This window comes from Chelonoidis abingdonii, chromosome 1 (assembly GCF_003597395.2).
Source record: "Chelonoidis abingdonii isolate Lonesome George chromosome 1, CheloAbing_2.0, whole genome shotgun sequence".
Taxonomy (NCBI): domain Eukaryota; kingdom Metazoa; phylum Chordata; order Testudines; family Testudinidae; genus Chelonoidis; species Chelonoidis abingdonii.
In genome coordinates this window covers 114,769,212-114,782,585 of record NC_133769.1, presented here as the reverse complement: position 1 = coordinate 114,782,585, position 13,374 = coordinate 114,769,212, and the positions used below count along the sequence as shown (strand labels likewise).

Sequence of the window (13,374 nt, the reverse complement as noted above, 5' to 3'; positions counted from 1 at the left end):
GTGATTCCTTATTCTACTAAGATCTCTCAAAGAATCTTTCAGGAAAAAAAACAAACAAAAACAAAAAAACACAAACCACCAACCAAAACCAAAACCAAACCACATACCAGGCAGCATTCAGAGAAGGATTTTTTAGGAGGTCGTGTAGGAGGGGGTGGCCCCTGATCCCACTCCCAGAATGCCATTGAGTTCTGACGAATCAAAAGCTCCTCCGATGGCTAAGAGGAGGCAGATATACCAAAGGCAGAAAAGCCCGAAAGAGAGGAGACAAAGCAAAACAAGCATGCATATGAGCCACAACAACAAAAAAGAAAAAAATTAAATAGACGATGAAGCACTGAAAGGGTTATGTTGAGATATACACAACGCAATGTTTAGAACTATATTTACAAAGTCACATTAACAAAAATAACAAACTTTTATAAAGGCTGTTTTGCTTTGTTTCAATGAAACTGAATTTTAAAGTTGTGATTGAAGAATTCAATTTTACTTAATGTTTTAATTTCAAACAGAACCATTGGTAAAGTTTATTCAGTAAGGCCAATGGCAAAACAGTATAAAGGTTTGGTGGATTTTGTTTTTTGCGCTAATGATAAAAATAGCACAAGAACTACAGTCACACATGGCAGAAAATGTTTTTTTTAAACAATCAAAAGGAGAAACTGAAGAGACAGGACAAAGCACACAAGTAATTGAGGTTTACAAGATGTGTGGAAGTTTCCAAGCTTTGGATACAAATTAAAAAAAAACAAACACACACCAAACGCTTCCCTTTAAATAGGCTAATTAGTAAAAGCTTCTAATCTATGCAACACAAAAGAATGCTTACAATAAATCCTCCTCCTTTTTGTCTGCAAGTGGTCAGTATTTACCATAACATCTCCAAAAAAAATCAAATACTTTTTATTGGACCCAAAGTGCCAACTCCAGCCACACAAATGAGTCTCCCTGCATAAGTACAGTTGTAGGATTGGGGTCTATATTAGCAAAAAAGTCTGTTTATGGCAAACAGTGTTTTACTACAATGCAGAGCCTCAGAGTTTAGTATTTTAAAACTTTGATTTGTTATACGATGGAAAAATTGGTGTAAAATATTAAGTTTGACTTTTCCCCCTTTCCTTTGCATTTTGCAGTATGTGTGTTCGTGAATTTTCAGCGACAGTTGTAGTCTAAACAATTACTCTAATACACTGCTTTACAGTTCTTCAGTTTAGAAAATACAAAACCTCTACAGAGCATGTACACAGTTCAGAATATCTTAAAGTTACGTGCTATATATAAATGATAAGTACATCATGCAATGGTCACAAAGATGAATGAAAACCTTATGGTATTAACACACTGCCGGACGCAGCAAAATACACTTTTGATTAAGTCTGTGTTCTTTGACTGAAGTCCCCTGGTGCCTGCAGATATCACCTACCTCTCTTAAATCATTGTCCAGTCCAATATGTTCTGAATGTTGGCTAAGGCGATCTTTCCTGCGCTGTGTTGTGGCACTTCGACTGGCCCACCGACTGAAATTATGTAAAAAGAGAAATCAGAAGAGAGCTTTTGTCGGTAGTTGCAGTAAGTCTGAAGGAATTATGCATTTCAAGAAGCACACCTGCCTAAAAATTTGTGAATTACAATGTATATTAGTTTTGATGAATTTCTGACAACCGTAAAGGTAAGGCTTCATGGCAAATGAGGAACCTGCGAGCCTCAAGAAAACAGGATGCCAAATGCTTGCCAGGGTCTCATGTAACACAGCACAAGTTACTAGTGTCTGGCTGATGACTGTGTACAGATTATGATATATAAATCAGAGCATGTGGAAATAATATTTATTTACCTTAACCAAAAAAATTTGTTTTTTTGAAGTTTTTGAACATTCAGTTTGTCTGCCACTTCTCTGTAATTAACTTGTTTGTCAACATTGGCATGAGGGTTGAATTTCATATTATCTGTCCTTGTGCATGTTTTTAACAACCTTTATAGGCCAAGTTGAATAAAGATGCTGTGTAATGTTGTATACAGGACACAAAGCATAGCATACCAGCAAAATTACAGTAGAGCAGCCTGAATTGAAGATTTATCATTTTAGAGGATTTCATATTATCGTTTTATAACCCCACTTAACTTTTAATATTTAGTCTGAAATCCGGACACATCTTTGGTTCCCCTCCACCTGTATGTATTCATCCCCCCCACCCCAATTATTGGAAAATCAAACTGGTCAAGATGGTGCATGCCTGAGCTGAGTGAGCACCTAAGGCTATGTCAACACTACAAGTTAGGGGTGAGACTCCCCTTCTCTTGTGCACAGACTAACGGGCACTCTCATTAAGCTAGCACAAGTCTAAATAGCAGTGAAACCACTGTAGCACTGGTGGCAGAGGCTGGGCTGTACACAGAACAAACCTGCCTGAAACCAGAAGGAATTTACTCTGCATAGCTCAGCTATGCCTCTGGTGCCATTACCGTTCTGCCACAGCTAGACTGCAGACTCCTGGTAGCTTGATGACTAATGAGGGAGAAGAGGGGAAAGAGTCTGAGCATCTCACTGGGACTTTGAATCTCTTGGGAGAGATAGCTGGAACATTATGTGAAGAATTAACAGGAGATAAGCAGGGAAGATTAAGGAATTTTAGAACATTAAAGCCTTTTTCTTCTTGGGCCACATAGGTCTTGCCTGAAATCTCATTGTAGAAAAATTAAGTTGTTTTAATATTTAATGGTAGTGATCAGATTTAAAAATTAACTCTCTCTCTTCATACATACACTGACCTCATACTTTCTGTATCTATGAGTGACCAATTTTGTTTATTCCTCAGAAAGAAGAAAATGTAGCTAGAACCATATTAGTAGTAGCTTCTGAGGACTGTCACGTGGAATGCCCTGGAACAGACGGTAAATATGAGTAGGGAACAACAGGTCACTTTAGTATGCTCCTGTCATCTCATTTCCACAGTATTCATGAAGGAAGTGCTCCTGTCAGCGTATTATTTCAGATGAGGAGCCAGAGCAAGGATTCTTCCACCCAAACATGGGGAATCATATGAGCAGGCCCCTGAAAAGAAGTCTATTGACAAGGGTGTCCTGGCAGGTAGAAAGTAAATAAATTACTCTTCAGTACTGTAAACTAATTTTAGGTAAGGATGTGTGCATGCGCATGGTGGGAAGGGATTAACAATGTCCATTTCTAAACAGAACATATCTCAGGTGGTTAATCTCTAATAAAATAGCATGAAAGTCAATGTCAAGGTTGATCGGCATAAAAACAATATACTTATACAGCTATCTCACATACACAAGGACTAAACTTCAGTATTGCAGTCAGGCATATTTTTCCTTTCCAACAGATGAAAAGGGGAAGAGAATGAGTGAGTGGAAGTAGTTTACAATTCATAGTTACGGCACGTGCTGCAGCATATATACAACATATTGACAGGGCACAAGAACATGAAGCAACTGCATTTAATGTTAACTTAATAGGTTGCATGTTCATTTAACCAACACTCCCCAACACCACCACTAAGATGGACACACTCAAAACACAGAGAGGAAGGAGACAAGAAATACATTCACCAATAGCATAGAAGATAAGCCCTTGGAGGAAGAGCAGTCCCAAGGTAGATTAATTTTTAGGCCTACAAACCTTGGCAGTTCACCTTTTACCCACAAGTTACATATGTTTTAAGTCTTCTCATGTGCATGAAACAGCTTGATCTTTTGTTGCCAGCATTATCATGCCATAAACTGGTGACCATCTACCAACTTCTCCAGCTTTTGTATTCATTTACTAGCAAGGAGATTAATTACACCTTCAGAACAAATGGAGGCATGCATGCGTACATACACAGTATAGGTGTGTATGAGAGAGAGAGAGATGTATATGCAAACAATTCTGCATTTGATCTCCTCAGTTTAATATACTTCTATACAGAGTTAGAATATCAACAAACAGAACAAAAGCTCTAGTAGCCGCCAAATCAAAGTGGCACCGAACAGAAGATTAAAACCAAGATCAGTACCTTGCAATATACAGCTTTGGTGACAATTTGGGGCATGATGAGGTGTGTTCTGTACTAGATTTCTATAGCAGATTTCTACATTCAACTCTCTGGAAGATAAAGGGAGCTGAGATTTTTTACACGGCAGAACAGGTTTGTTTTTTTTGCAACTTCATTGCTGTGGTAATAACATCTTTTAAATAGCTAATATGGAGAGAAAGCTAAGTAAAATGACTTGCAGCAATTCTATTTTGCACTGTAATCTTGTCAGATTATATAAATGGAAATGACTTGGAGAAATGACATAAAACAACCTAGTGCTGCAGGAAGTGGTAATGACAATTCCACAGCTATCACTTTTCTCTTAGATTCTGTACTAAACCATTTCTCCCATGTGGTGTTTGGACTGCAAACTCCTTAAGACAGGATCTTTGTCTGTAAGGTGACAGAAGCACCACACACACGGTATAGACATAATAAGTACATGGCGCTGTGGGACACTGTAGGAATGGGGATGCATATTTTTCATGTCAACTTTAGTTCTTCATGCATGACATTTTAGAAGCCATTTTATTAATGTAGATCTAGCCATTTCTCAAAGGGTAGAGCAAGAGGCACCATATCATTATAATGCTCTCAGACTGGGGTTGACCGAGGAAGCAAAAATTAAAAGGCTCAAGTATTGGGTTTTGAATCTTCTAAGCCATCCAGTTCCAACCTCTGATTCACTTTCAGTCAGACTGCACACATCTAGTCAGAATACGTCAAATTCTAGTCTTAATGAAAAGCATTTGAACACATTGTTGAAACAGAGCATTCCTGTTACTTGTCACTGCTCTGCCATATTAAGTATCCAACGAACATCTGAAATATATTATTTCCACTTCAAATAGAAAAAAATGGGTTCTTTTGTTATTTTTATGAGTTACACAAGATCTGCATTTCAGGCTGATCGATCCTCACTGCCTTTTACTTAAATGCAGTGCACGGAATGGAGCATCTTTGCAAAGTGACAATGCAGCTGTTTAGGTGGTCATTTCAAAAAGGCCTTATAAAAGCCACCATCCTTAAAGTGCTTATTAACATGTGGAAAGGGAAGTTAAGGAAACATTAATATTTCTTGAGCACTCAGTGATATACATAACACATGATCTCTGCCCCAATAGGCTTACAAAACTTAGTTCAAGAAAACCAGAATGAAGACTATTCACCGACAAGAAACTAGGCAGAGGATAATATTCTGTACTTACTTAGCAATTCTCATCATCTTCACAATCATTAACTAAACCTCAGTATCCCAGTGAGATGAGTAATTAAGCAGTATTCCTATTTTAAAGGCAGGAAAATTGAGGCACCAAGTTTGTAAGACTACGGCAAAGCTGATCCTGTAACAAAAAAGATTCCAATTCCTGGGCCTGTGCTCAAACTGCTGGATTACCCCTCTGTCTCGGATTGCTATAGAAGGGGCACACAAAGTGACATAGGAAGTAGGAGGCAAAGATAAAAGAGCATGAAGTCATCCGGAAGTGGTGCAGGAAGAAAAACCAGACCAGAGACCAATGAGGAAAGGATGGTAGAAGATAAGAGAATGAGAGAGATGGGAGAAGAAGAGAGGAGAAACAGGGCCAAACATGTAGAGTGGAGGAACAACAATTAACACGTAAGCAAAACATTTATCACTGACCACCCTCTTTAGGGAAAGGGAACAGGGACAGAAGAGTCTCTGTGGCAAAACTCCATTCAGTTATTCTTTGTAGGCACTCATTACTCATTCTGCAAATTACTTCGATGCTCATACATTCCCATCCTTGATGCATGTTTTCCTTGGTAATATTTAATCTCATGCATCAAGCTTTATGTTACAGAGTTACAACAATTGAGACTGAAAACACATGTGACAGAATCAAAAAAAATAATCACTGAGTATCCATCTCAAAAACTAGGATTAGCCAGAACTTAAAGAGCCAGCTGTCAGCTAGCTTTAAACTCAAAAGTTGCCACTTCAGAGAAGACAGAAATGGTGAAAGCTGCCCCAATTTCACTGGACTGGAAAGAAACACACGTAGTTCCTGGCTTCTGTCCATAGAGTGACTCAATCGAAAGAGAAACCTGGTTAGTAAAACATCTTTAGAAGTCCTGGAAATAATGAGGGGGCTTACTTGTTATTGGTAGGTCCTGTCACCAGCACATCTGATTGCAACTTTGGGAAGAACCCTTGTTCATATTTGCCTTGACCAATCTTCATATCAAGTAAGTGTGGGTGGATGGCAGTGTGATCAATCTTCATTAGCCGCTGTTCAATGGATTGGGCTGCAAAAGATATGCATACATGTATAATTACTTTAGTGTCCTAATCTAAAGCATGCGCCACAGCAGGGAACTTAACCATGCTCTGATTTTGTGCAAGTTCTACAATGAATTAATTGACCATTTTAGTTACAGCAAGCAGTCAACTTTCTAAAGCATGTGTATATATTAATGTAGACAAGGACTTGCATGCATCTTGAGGAGTTCCCTCTCCACCACTAAATTAGAGACAATTTTCCTTTCCCGTACTCCACACAGCTCCAAGACTAGCTTTCCCAGCTGACTCTATGGGAGTGCTCAAAGGAAAGAGTTCCTATAGTGGAGTGATGAGAGGAATATAACTGTCACAGTGTAAGCATCCTCCTTCTGCAGTACTTCTCAGGGTACGTCTACACTACGAGATTATTCCGATTTTACATAAACCGGTTTTGTAAAACAGATTGTATAAAGTCGAGTGCACGCGGCCACATTAATTCAGCGGTGTGCGTCCATGGTCCGAGGCTAGCATCGATTTCTGGAGCATTGCATTGTGGGTAGCTATCCCATAGTTCCCGCAGTCTCCCCCGCCCCTTGGAATTCTGGGTTGAGATCCCAGTGCATGATGGGGCAAAATATAGATTGCGCGGGTGGTTCTGGGTAAATGTCGCAGGCCTTCCTTCCTCTCAGGAAAGGCAACGGCAGACAAGCATTTCACACGCCCTTTTTCCCCCCGGGAGCCTGGCAGACGCCATAGCATGGCAACGCATGGAGCCCGTTCAAAGGGCTTTTTTTTTTTTTTTTTTACTGTCACGGTATGTGTAACGGACATGCCCGCGACAAGATGACCAGGTGAGACTGCCAGCGCTGCAACAGCAACATCATTGGCCTTTGCAATACAACTCGCTCTGTAGCAGGTCGTTCTGGCTACCGTCTGTGGTGTCATGGGCTGCCCCTGGTGAGGTCAGCGGGGGCGTAAATGCAAAAATGGAAATGACCCCGGGTCATTCCTCCTCTTTTTGGTACTTAAAAGAGTCAGTCCCCTAGAATAGGGGCAGTCTATAGAACAGTGTAAGAGAACGCATTGAGAGCACAGCCGCTGCCCGTTGTCTCCGATCCCCGAGAAATGATGAGCTGCATCGGCATTCAGGGTGTGTCCTGCAGACAACTCACGTTGCTTTCCTCTTCAAACGTTTCCGGGGCTAAACCGATGGCAGTATCCCCCCTTGTTGTGATGAAGGTAATAAAGAATTGCAGGCATAAGAAACATCTGACTGTTACTGAGCATAAAAGGGGGAGAGGCAGCCCCAGCTACAGAATGTCAGGCAGGACATTAAGGGTGCGGAGAGAGAGGCGCCAGCATCCCCTGCTAGAGCCAGGCAGTACAGATCTTTCTTTACCATGAAAGGGAGGAGGCTGAATGGAGCCAGCCACAGTTCTTATGGATTGGAGGAAAAGTCAGCTGTTCTTGTCCACACTGGGAATGACCGGAATCATTCTATTTTCCAGGTGCCCGGGGCCAGCCTCACCGTGAGGCCAGCCGGAGCACTCACTGGCTGATGACAAACGAATTAGCAGTCTTGTACATTCCACCGGGGGGGAGGGGAGTGGATATGCCTTCACGCCACGCAGCATCGCCTCTATCAGCAGCATTCAGTAGAATAGAGTGAATTGAAAAAATCAGAAACGATTCTTCTCTTTTTTTACGGGGGGGGAGGGAGGGGAACTTGACGACTATACCCTGAGCCACCCGACAATATTTTGACCTACAGGTAATTGGTTAGCTCAGCAAGAATGCAAATATTTCATGAGACTACGGGGACTGTGGGATAGCTTGGAGTCCTTCAGTAAACCTCCCTCTCCCCGTCCAATGAAGTCCATGTGATTTTTTGGCTTCCGTTACGCTTTCACGCACAGTGCACTGTGCTGTGGACTCTGTATCATGGCCTGGAGATTTTTCAAATGCTTTGGCATTTGTCTTCTGTAACGGAGCCTCTTGGATAGAAAGAATTGTTCCCCATACAGCGATCAGATCCATATTCTCCGACTGTCCACGCTGGAGCTTTTTGGATTTGGAACGCGAATGGCCCCTGTGCTGATCAGAGCTCCACGCTGGGCAAACAGGAAATGCATATAAAAGTTGGCGGGGCTTTCCTGTTTACCTGCCAGTGCATGCCGAGTTCAGATGCTGTCCAGAAGCGGTCACAAATGGTGGCACTGTGGGAGTACCGCCGTAGGATCAATACCGTCGATTTGTGGCCACACTAACTCATCCGATATGGTAATACCGATGTTTAGCGCTACTCGCTCTCGTTGGGGAGGGTTAAGAAGAATTTGATTTAAGAGTCCTTATATGATATACATAAGGGCCTCGTTGTGGGACGGGTACAGTGTTAATCGGTTACACTGCATAATTGGTTTAATACGTGTGTAGACCAGGCCTCAGTCATGTCAGCTGGGAAATTAACACCCAGAGTGTGGCATCAGAGTTGTAACTGAAGTGCAACACTAGTTATTCAACCTATTGGCCATTCTAGCAGAGCAAGCAATGGAGTTCATGAATACACAGACTGACAGTTAATGACCACATTTTATTTGTGTGGGATGGGCAGGAGGAGAGAGTGATCCACAAGAACCTCTCTCAAATGCTTCATTTATGAAAAATGAGGAAATGTTTGTGCTGTTATTTCATTTAATGTACACTAACAGTTATAGTAATGGACAGGTCTGTTAGAAATAATTCTTTAGATCTTGGAAACTAACTACTGACAAAAAGAAACAGAGCAGGCATTTAGCAGACTACTGGTAACAAAAAATATTTGAGGAAAGCCCCTTTTGTGTTGTGCTGAGAAAAGGAACAATCACTTAACCTGAAGTATGGGGTCAGATTTTAACCATCTTTATCATTAAAACTTTTATTCAAGACACTCAGTCACCTAAAGGCTAGCAGTGCTGGATTACATCAGAGCCCCGGTGTATCTCAGTCTATTTCCTTGGGCGGGCAAGGACACTGGAGCCACACTGGTTTGAAAGGTCCTCTGGATTAAAAGTCATTCCCTGAATCTAAATAAACGGTCACGGATAACCATTCTGAAGAAAGTCCTACCCCTCTTCATAAGGATTAAGGACACACTGGTGACTACCAGGGGGCCTGAAGAGTGAGGAGTGTAATGACGGGAAAAAATGAGGAGCCCTCTCAAGGCTATGACAGGGAGGCAGAAAGACTCACCAGAAAACAAAGGGTGACACTGAGGCCCATTGAAGTCAATGTGACATTTTGCCATTGCTCCATGAAGTCAGGATTTATCCCAAAGTCTCCAGCAAAACGGGACCAAAAATTCCAAACCAGTTAAACTTATTGAGTCACAAAGCAAAGAACATGAAGGAGAAATCTGTATTCGCCAAACACACTTTGATTATTCAGCTCTCCACAGCCTCTACACTACTATAGTGTTTTTTTAGTCAATGACTTCTGAAGACATGAATAAATAAGCAGAATGGAGAATTACAGCTGTGACCTAGACTATTTGTGAAGAGCACATCCACATCCTTATCCTACTAGAGAGCTGTGATGAAAAATCCTGATCTTTTGGTATTTTGTTATTAGAACGTTTCTCAAATGGGGGTCCTGCATATAGTAGATAGGTAAGGTTAAGGGTTAAGTTCTTTTTACCGGAAAGAGGTAACCAAACACCTGACCAGAGGACCAATCAGAGAACTGGATTGTTTAAAGTCCAGGGGCGGGAATTTGTAACTCGGGGCTTTTCGTTTTCTCCTCGGCTGTGAGTAAACAAGGTTCCTCCTAATCCTGCTTATCTCAATATATACCAAAAGTCTGTGAGACAAAGGAACCCAAAGCAATTCGGCTGTGAGGAGCTTTGGGTTGTTTTACAGATGTGGATGGGGGCTGGGTCTTGTTTGTTCCCCTAACGGCTGTGAGGCAAGCAAAGCTCTTATGATTCCAATCTTCCTCTGCTACTATTCTACTAATGGGGCAGTGAGTACAAAAAGACGAAGAAACAAAGTTAAATGGTATCGATCTGCTTTGGCTTGTACTTACGTTTTGTGGTTTGTGATGCCTGGTCTCCGAGACCAAGTAAAATCGGCTATCTCGATTAAGTTTCTTCTGTACTTACTGTTTGTGTGTTGCTGGTTCTATGTAATTGGCTATTTTTTAATCAGATGGGGTTATCAGATTTTTCTAAGTAGGAGCCGTGCATAAATGTTTATGCAAGTTATAGTTGTATTGTCTTCTTTTCTATATAAAGCTTCTTTTTAAAACTGTGGAAGTTTCTTTTTCTATCGTAAGGCAGGAGAAATTAAACCTCTGTATCAGTACCTGTTCCCATCGGGAAGGCAGGCCGGGGAAAGGCAAAGCCAAGCTGTTGGGTATTTGATCTCATTGTTCCTGAGGGTAGAGAACGCTTATCTCTGGAAGCAGAAAACCGTTTCTTGAATACCTCGCGGCTAGCAAGGACAAGCCTGGGAAGGAGGGGGGAAGGGGTTATCTTCCCGTGCTTTTAGCATCCAAGGGATTTGGCGTCTAGGTGTCCGCCCAAGGGAGGGTGGGGGACACCAGAGAGAAGAAAGGGGGGGGTCAGGTCCCAATTAAAATTCCTGACCTGGTGGCAGCCTATCAGATCTAAGCTGGAGATTAAGCTTAGAGAACTTCATGCGAGTACCTTATATTTGAACTCTAATGTTCAAATTGAGGAATAATACTTGACAGGTCCCCATCCAAAAGTGGAGAGGGTAACAAGGCTATCGTAGGGAGGTCATGAGATCACAAAAAATATTGCCAGGGAGAGCTGGGAGAGAAAACTGGTACAGCAGCCTCCACTTTCTGGCCACCCAACTCTGAAGGGAGCGCTGCTGCCAGCAGCTGCACAAAAATAACGGTGGCAATATTATGAGTATGTACAGTAATTTACTATCACTTTGGGGGAGGGATGGTTGTCACAACCTGAAATATTTCAAAAAGGAGGGGGGCAGCAAAAAAAAGTTTGAAAACCTCGGTATTAAAAACTGTTTTTTTTTTTTAATATTAATTTTCACTTAGTCTTAGTGTCTATCGTTGATAGCACAAAATACTGGGAGGCACAAGAATGGAAGATTAAATGCCTGCTCTGAGGGTTCCAGAAATAGCTGGTTAGAGAAACAAGTGATTGGTGCTGAGTTCACGATTCATATGACCGATAAACATGAAGGAGACTTGCTATTACTATCATCTTGCTGCCTTCACGATACAGAACATGAGGTTCCGGTGCCACAATATCAACAGAAATGAGCTGTTGGATAGATAGCCGACCTGCAAATTAGAACGGTTTTTAATCAAATAAGACATTCCTACTGCTCTTCTATAAGGTAGGAGAATGCTGAGTTTTAGCAACAGCTAAAAAGCTTTCTATAAATAAACACACATTTGAAAGTAATTTCTCTAGCATCCTAATAGTTTTAGGGATACATTTCCAAAGTGATATGGTGGAATTTAGCTGCATAAATTCCCCAGACAATGGGTGCTGCATGGCTAAATCCCTGTGTAGGACTTTGGGAGGTGGGAGGCGGGGTGGAGGGAGTGTGCACTGTGAACGAAAAGAATTTTAAAAAAGCCTCTAGCGCACTGCACATTGTGGAGTGATACGACATCACCAGAGCAACCAAAGGCTCAATTCGTAACTGTTTCTAGTAACGTTTCCCCATTTAATTCTTGGGCCCCCTCACCCCATCCAAAAACAGAATTTGTGATTCAGTTTGTCCAAAGCTGGCTCCTCATGAGAGTAGATGGAGGTGGGGATGCTGCCACAGACCTAGGCCCAGGAACTCAGCCTTTTTATCCAGTGCTGCTCCTGAAAGTGGCTACCCGTCAGCTTATCCGAGCAACACCAAAAGCTGTTTGAAGTCAGGAAGAGACAGGACCACAAAAATCTGAAACTCATTCTAAAATCCCATGAAATAAAGTCAGGGAGGAGAGGAGGGCGGCATGGGCTACTCTCTCTACATCTTTAGTGTTTAAAAAAATGCTTCAGTAGCCAAAACAGGGATACTGCTAAGTACTGCTTTCACTTCAACAAGCCACTCATCTCTCTCTCAAATGGCTGAAAATTAATTTGTTTAAATGAATTTGTTTTCATTCTCTCCATTGTACCCTTGAATTTTATTTTTGAAGTTGAGCATTGACAGCTCTGGACATACCTGCTTCTTTTAAAGTGCTGCATTTCTGGTATATAGATGTCCGCAGTGCAGGAGCCCTTACGTTATACAGCCTAATTTTCTCAATTCTGGAGTCAAACACCCGCAGAAAAGCATCCTTCTCTTCCCACTGGGACATAATCTTATTATCTATGAAGGTTGCAAACATCTGGGTTTCAATGAAGTGTGAGAGGAATGGCAGGTAAGGCTCAGGCTGGTCCGACAGAAAAGAAGCCTGCAATAAGGGATAGTTAATTAGTGCTAGATCCTTATTTTTTGTCTTGACACTTATTAAACAACCCCCTCCTATGCTATAGAACAGAGACAGAAAAGACCTACTACTTCATGTATCCAAGAGTTCCCAAACATACTCCCAGCGTGGATCCAGATATCTTTCTGACAGCTACAGCAATTACTTGTGTGGAGAAGTATTTAGTGTACTTAGCGTCTTTCAGTGCAATTTAGCATCTGGAAACAGGAAGAGCCAGTATTACATGACATCTCATCTCCCTCTGGACCACTATCAAGTGCACACAGTTTGGGAACCTCAGATATCCTTTAGCCTTGTAAACACAGGAGTGTGCTGACAAGGAGACAATTAGCATCCACCTACTACTGTATCTATTAGAGACAAGGAAAGAACTGTTTGATACATGGATAAAGGTTAGGTGAAGCTCCTGATTACTTTTATGCAATCTCAGGTTGTAAGGAAAGAGAAGACACCTAGGCTAGGATTTTTAAACCTGACTAAGGGAATTCTCTGCACAACTTCAGTTAAAATTGAGTTGTGTGGCTAAATCCTCTACTCAGGTTAGAAAATCTCCATCTGACAATCCACAAACAAACAGCATCTGTAGAAATGCTAGAGAAATTAGCCTCATTAAAAACACACTTTTTTTGGCTGCGC

General features: G+C 41.5%; 1 protein-coding gene across 4 annotated transcripts in view; it reads right to left on the bottom strand.

The window, feature by feature from the left end:
- DENND5B (DENN domain containing 5B) overlaps nucleotides 1–13,374 on the bottom strand; it is a 206,012-nt gene that overhangs the window by 41,555 nt on the left and 151,083 nt on the right. For 3 of the 4 annotated variants that reach the window (XM_075069177.1, XM_075069179.1, XM_032763899.1), the window contains 3 exons: nucleotides 12,471–12,702; nucleotides 6,155–6,305; nucleotides 1,424–1,517 (listed from right to left, as the gene is read on the bottom strand). In XM_075069177.1, the coding sequence (XP_074925278.1) occupies nucleotides 1,424–1,517; nucleotides 6,155–6,305; nucleotides 12,471–12,702 (477 nt within the window). Of the gene's footprint in view, nucleotides 1–107; nucleotides 219–1,423; nucleotides 1,518–6,154; nucleotides 6,306–12,470; nucleotides 12,703–13,374 lie in introns of all 4 variants that reach the window. The other variant, XM_075069184.1, reaches the window with a different exon arrangement.